The sequence below is a fragment of the Anopheles coluzzii genome, chromosome 2, assembly GCF_943734685.1.
Source record: "Anopheles coluzzii chromosome 2, AcolN3, whole genome shotgun sequence".
Taxonomy (NCBI): domain Eukaryota; kingdom Metazoa; phylum Arthropoda; class Insecta; order Diptera; family Culicidae; genus Anopheles; species Anopheles coluzzii.
The window spans coordinates 119,589,794-119,595,793 of record NC_064670.1 but is presented as its reverse complement, the minus strand read 5'-3'; the positions used below and the strand labels follow the sequence as shown (position 1 = coordinate 119,595,793).

Here is a 6,000-nt window from a genome sequence, read left to right as displayed (position 1 = left end):
AAGAAATTAAGAAAAAATAAAAAAATATGCGAAAAATTCAGCAACTTGTTTTATGATTTTATTTGCCTTTAAACAGATTATTCCAATTGATGTCAGAATTTTATGTATTGTTTTTTTTTTTTTTAATTTGGTTTCTTTCTGCCAGTGCCGCAGTTTGAATCAGTCACATGTTCGTGGCAACGGACGTGCAATAGCTCCATGTGTCAAATTCAAATTTTGACAGCACAGAATGGCGTGTGTAAATTGTGCTTAACAAAGCGCGCGCGCATACACCGGCCTGTTGTTTTGTCAACATATTTGTAGAAATTGGATCACGCAAGTTTGTCGTACTCGTCTCGCGTTTTTTTTACTACGCTTTTCTATTTTTATAGTGCAGTATTTTAGTGTTTGATGTGTTTACTACTTCCACAAAATGTCTGGAGAGCTGGAAACGCCCATGCTACCGGCAACGAATGCTGAATCGAGCAAAATAAATGCCATCGACAAGGAGACGGTCCATCGCATCTGTTCCGGGCAGGTATGGGGGCACGAGTTTCATTCATTTCAGTTCAAACGCTGCTGAGGTACGGAAGCTAATGTTCCTGTTTACTCTCAGGTTGTGCTTAATCTGGCCATAGCTGTGAAGGAATTGGTGGAAAATTCGCTCGACGCCGGTGCAACGCTGATCGAGGTAAAGCTTCGCGGATGTGGTGCCGAGCTGGTCGAAGTGTCCGACAATGGAAGCGGTGTTGAGGAGAAGAATTTTGAAGGACTAAGTAAGCTTCCCGTTCTCTTGCTCGATTGAGTAATGGCTTCTAATGCACCACCTTTCCTTCCCATTTTTCTTTCCAAAGCGGCCAAATACCATACCTCCAAGCTGAAGGAATTCACCGATCTGGAATCGATCGAAACGTTCGGCTTTCGGGGGGAAGCGCTCAGCTCGCTGTGTGCGCTGTCCGATATGATTATCACCACGCGCCACAGCACGGCCCCGCACGCCACCAAGCTAACGCTCAATCACGAGGGACGCATCCAAACGCGAGCACCCTGTGCCCACCCCGTCGGCACAACGGTCAGCCTGACGAACCTGTTCGCGACACTGCCGGTGCGGAAGAAAGAGTTCCAGCGCAACATTAAGCGCGAGTTTCAGCGCATGTGCCAGATACTGCAGGCGTACTGTCTGGTGTCGGTTGGTGTGCGCATCATCTGCACGAATCACACCGCCAAAGGGGGCAAGTCGGTGATCATGAGCACGCAGGGCTCGTCCCGCGTGCTCGACAACGTGACGGCCCTGTTCGGCACGAAGCAGACGGCGGAACTGATGCAGCTCGTACCGTGCATCGGCGGCAACGGAAAGATACAGGATCTGGAAGCGAGCGACTTTGACGATAGTATGGCACTGACGCAGGAGGAGGTGGACAACTTTAACCTGTCCCGGTACAAGATCGAGGGGTACATCTCGAGCTGCGCGCACGGGTCGGGCAGAAGCACCAAGGATCGCCAGTTTTACTTCATCAATTCGAGACCCTGCGAGCCGAAGCAGATTAGCAAGCTTATTAACGATGCCTACCACCGGTACAACGTGCATCAGCAACCGTTTGTGTTTCTGAATCTCATGCTGGACCGTTCGGAGGTGGATGTGAACTTAACGCCGGACAAGCGGCAGGTGCTGGTAAACAACGAGAAGATCCTTATGCTGGCGATAAGGAAATCGATCAAGAAAACGTTCCAAACAGTGCCGTCTTCCTTTACGATGCAGAACCAGAATTTAAGCGATACAAGCCGGCTGCTTAACATTTCGCTACCCTCCGACAAGGACGACGAGGAAGAGAATGGTGAGGAGCGGGAAGATTTTCTCAACTCGAGCTCAAGCGATAAATGTACGGCCGGGGATTTGCTGTTTACGTTTCAACCGCCAAAAATGGCTAGTGGCTTTGGCGGTGGAACCGGCGGAGGACAAAAGCGGAAGAGAAGCTCCAATTGCAGTGGCGGAATGCAGAAGATGATTGATTTCCTGAACACAACGAAAGCTTCGCAGAAAAGCTGTAACGATAGCATGACAGATGAGGAAGAGGCGACGATGCGCTCGTCAAAGCAGGCGAAGAATGAAGAAAATCCGTATGATTTGACCATTCTGAAAGAGCCGAGCAGTGAGGAAAGAGCCGAACACGTTGTAAAGGAATCGATTAAAGTGATAAGGTGTACAAACGGCAAAGAACAAGACCCACTATCCCAAGAAGAGCGACAGCGGGACGAACTTTCGATGAAGGCTAATGCTGGGACATCCTCTCAAGAATCCGTCACTGAGCTCGTTTCCTTTCTGAGCTGTAAAACCGAAGCATCGGACTCCTCTTCTCCGTCGCTCTCACAAACCAGTGCATCGCGCGCAATCGATGATGGGATGGAAATTATACCAGAATCTAGCAGTGAAACGTTGCTTTCCCTTGCCGAATTCGCCGCCCCAATCAAACGGGAACCAAGCGACAAAAGCATTGCATCCTCCATCTCCACCAGCCAATCGATCCTGCTCGACGACGAGCTGTCCGACGAGGAGCGGCAAGCGAACGATATGCGGCACCGCAATCAGCAGCAGCTGTCCGTAAGCTGGGATTCGCTCGAGCAGCTCATCAAGCGCGAACAAACGTTACAATCCGCCCGCACCGCGGATCAAAACTCGTTGACACGGTTGCGATTCAAGAGCAAGATCAACCCGACCAGCAATAAGGCGGCCGAAAGTGAGCTGCAGACGGAAATAACAAAGGACGATTTCGCCAAGATGGAGATCGTGGGGCAGTTTAATCTCGGGTTCATCATCGTCCGGCTCGGCGACGATCTGTTCATCGTCGATCAGCACGCAACGGACGAGAAGTACAACTTTGAGGATCTGCAGCGAACGACGGTGCTGCAGAACCAGCGGCTGGTCGTGCCGCAGCCGCTCGAGCTGACCGCCGTCAACGAGATGGTGCTGATCGACAATTTGGACGTGTTCGAAATGAACGGATTCAAGTTCGAGGTGGACGGTGCGGCCCCGACGACGAAGAAGGTGCGGCTGATGGCGAAACCGTACAGCCGGAACTGGGAGTTTGGCAAGGAGGACATCGACGAGCTGATCTTTATGATGCAGGACGCCCCGAGCACGGTCTGCCGGCCGTCCCGTGTGCGGGCCATGTTTGCTTCCCGGGCCTGCCGCAAGTCGGTCATGATCGGGCGAGCACTGTCCTTGCGGGAGATGGAGCGGCTGATACGCCACATGGGAGAAATCGATCAACCGTGGGTAGGTGGATTGGGTTCGGTGACTGTGGTCCTTTTATAAAAAGATTAATTGTTTTGTCTTACAGAACTGTCCACATGGCCGTCCAACGATGCGACACCTGGTGAACTTAGCAATGATCCGCCAAATCGATCCAATCCCCACAAGCAATCCAATCAAGGATGAATTTACGGATGATAACAAGTGAATAGAACCCCGACCATTTAGTTTTACAAGCAGCACTCACCGTCGTTGTGCTCCTGTGAATGTATTCCTATTGCCATTAAACGCTTATCGTACGGAAAACGTTGAACCCGCTGTGTGCCGTGGACAGTATCACACCCTTCAGCTGCGGATGCCAGTGCAGCTCCTTGATCTCGCTCTGTCCCTGGTGGATGAACAGCAGCTGGGGTGGAAGATCCTTCAAGTTCGGATCGTCATTCGCATCGTCCCCATCGTCCTTCTCCACGGACAGATCCCACAGGGCAATCTGATCGTCGTCACCACCGGACGCCAGGATGGTCGATTCCTTCGGATGCCACTCGACGGTCGTTATGTGGTCGGTGTGGTGCTTAAACGTTGCCACCGGTGTTTTCGACTGGAACTGACGCAGATCCCATATCTGCAGCACACCGTCATCGCCACCTTGTAAAGCGAGAGGAAAGAAATGGAAGAAACCGTTAAACCAAAACCGCCTAAATCTCAACCCCAAAACACACAACCACATACCACTAGCGATGAGCGGTTCGTTGCGATTCCAGCTAATTACATTCACATCGCTTTCGTGCGCATTCTCCGCCGTCAGCATGCAGGCTTTGGCGGGCGCCGCCCGACAGTCCCAAATGCGGATCGATTTGTCCACCGAGCAGGAGGCGAGCACATTCGCTTCGTTCGGGCTCCACTGTATATCTTCGACCGAGTCCGTGTGTCCCACGAGCGGCCGCTGGTCCACATTCCACGCGCCCTTGTCGTTCGGGCGCCAGATGTGAATATCACGCCGACAGTCGCCCGTCGCCAGCATGCCACGCGTCGTCGGACACCAGTCGATCGCGAAGCCTTCCTTCTGGTGCCCGGAAAAGGTGAAATCTGGCTTCACCCCGTCACCGGTCTTGTTCTGCTGGTACGTCTTGCGCGCCCTGCTATCGTCGATGGCCGCCAGCTGTTCGTTGATGTTGTAAATGTGCACCTTGCCCATCTCGCTCCACGAGGCCACGTACTGCGAGCTCCCGAACGTGGACACACGCAACCGGTTTACGCACCCGGGGTGCTTGATCATCACGCTCGTCAGGATGGGCGTTTGGTCCTCGTTCACGTCCTCGCTATCGCTCACCTCCTCGTCATCGTCCGACTCACCGTCGGCCGACTGTTTCGAGGTGCGCGTCAGATTGGCCATCTTCATTACGATCACGCTGTTCACGTGCGTACGGGCCGCTTGCGTACCGGCGACGACATACGCCGTCAGGGGGAACGTTTCCCGATCATCGCCGAGCGGATCGCTTACAATGTCGAAGCTGAGGCAGGGTGCTCCGGTATGTGCCTGGTGCAGCATAATGTACGCGGATTCGTCGCACACCAGCTCCTCATCGTTGGACAGTTTACCGCCGGGTAGGTAAACCTTTGCCTTGCCATCCTCCTTCTCCTCCTCCAGATCCTCATCGTCGTCCCCGTCGCTTGCATTTTCCAGATCAGCGTCCTCGATGTTTTGATCCTCGGCCACCTCCATCTGTTCGTCGGCTTCCGACATGGTGAGTAGACTTGCTTTTTTGCTTACTATTCGTAAAATCGATACACTTGCAATTCAAAACCCTAAAGAGAACGCTGTGGACTGCCCCGGCAACGTAAACAACAACCATGTGCTTGCGTTGACAGGTTGGGTTATTTGACAGCCGGGACAGTGCAGGGTTAGAGATTCCATTTTTGCACCATAGCGTACAGTGTGTGCTAGAATTTTGCATACAGCAGGCCAGTTGCAGGAATGAAATATTTGGTGTTTATTTTTCGATTTTTGTATTTGTCTATTTGTTTTTTACTTGATTTTAAAAAATAGTGTATGGTTTTATGTGAATGGTCATGCCATGAAAATGAAATCAGTCAATCGATGGTGATGTTTGAATATGAATTCTTCTATGGCTAAACCATTGTCGGAAGTGATACTGAGTCCTCCTTACCGGTTCTGGGACTGGTCCTAAGTCCATAGTGCAACGGGAATTGAACCTACACCCATATCGGTCGTGAAACAAAACCATAACCCGCATTGGTCCAGAAACTGATCCCGATCCCAAATCGGTCCTAGAACTAATACCGAACCCATATCATTGATGGAACTAGTCCTTTCCCAAACCTTCCATAGAACTGATCATGAACCCATACCGTTCCTTTATTAGATCTTATATCTATATCAATCCTGGAACTGACCCCCAACCCAAATCGGTTCAAGAGCTGATATCGAACTCTGAATTCTGGAACCTGTCGTGTCCCAAAACTGATCTTGAACCTATACCGTGCCTAGAATAGGTCTCCCTTAAGGGTCCTGAAACTGGTCCCCAACTCATACCTGTTTTAGAATTGATCCTGTCTCGAACCTGCACTAAAACTGTACCTGAATCCATACTGTTCCTGTAATAGATCTGACATTCATACCAGTCCTGAAAATGACACCGAATCTATAAGGGTCCTGGAATTGGTCCCCAACTCATACCAGTTTTAGAATTGGTCCTGTTTCAAACCTACCCTAAAACTAAACCTGAATCCATACCGGTCCTGGAACATAC

General features: G+C 51.0%; 2 protein-coding genes across 2 annotated transcripts; one reads left to right on the top strand and one right to left on the bottom strand.

Moving 5' to 3' along the window:
• Window positions 1-257: 257 nt before the first annotated feature.
• LOC120950410 (mismatch repair endonuclease PMS2) lies at window positions 258-3,535 on the top strand. The gene is made up of 4 exons (XM_040368404.2): window positions 258-517; window positions 596-755; window positions 834-3,253; window positions 3,318-3,535. The coding sequence occupies exons 1-4, from the start codon at window positions 413-415 to the stop codon at window positions 3,435-3,437; spliced, it is 2,805 nt and encodes a 934-aa protein (XP_040224338.2). The 5' UTR covers window positions 258-412; the 3' UTR covers window positions 3,438-3,535.
• Window positions 3,453-5,106, bottom strand: LOC120950411 (glutamate-rich WD repeat-containing protein 1). Its single transcript, XM_040368405.2, has 2 exons — window positions 3,959-5,106; window positions 3,453-3,874 (listed from the first exon to the last, which is right to left on the bottom strand). The coding sequence occupies exons 1-2, from the start codon at window positions 4,971-4,973 to the stop codon at window positions 3,513-3,515; spliced, it is 1,377 nt and encodes a 458-aa protein (XP_040224339.2). The 5' UTR covers window positions 4,974-5,106; the 3' UTR covers window positions 3,453-3,512.
• Window positions 5,107-6,000: the final 894 nt, after the last annotated feature.

Excerpts from the sequence above, each read along its gene's own strand:
- LOC120950411 (XM_040368405.2), bottom strand. The coding sequence starts at position 4,973 with ATGTCGGAAGCCGACGAACAGATGGAGGTGGCCGAGGATCAAAACATC. Across the intron at positions 3,875-3,958 it reads CGAACCGCTCATCGCTAGTG|GTGGCGATGACGGTGTGCTG; the intron begins GTATGTGGTTGT and ends TCGCTTTACAAG.
- LOC120950410 (XM_040368404.2), top strand. The coding sequence starts at position 413 with ATGTCTGGAGAGCTGGAAACGCCCATGCTACCGGCAACGAATGCTGAA. Across the intron at positions 518-595 it reads ATCGCATCTGTTCCGGGCAG|GTTGTGCTTAATCTGGCCAT; the intron begins GTATGGGGGCAC and ends GTTTACTCTCAG. Across the intron at positions 756-833 it reads GAAGAATTTTGAAGGACTAA|CGGCCAAATACCATACCTCC; the intron begins GTAAGCTTCCCG and ends TTCTTTCCAAAG.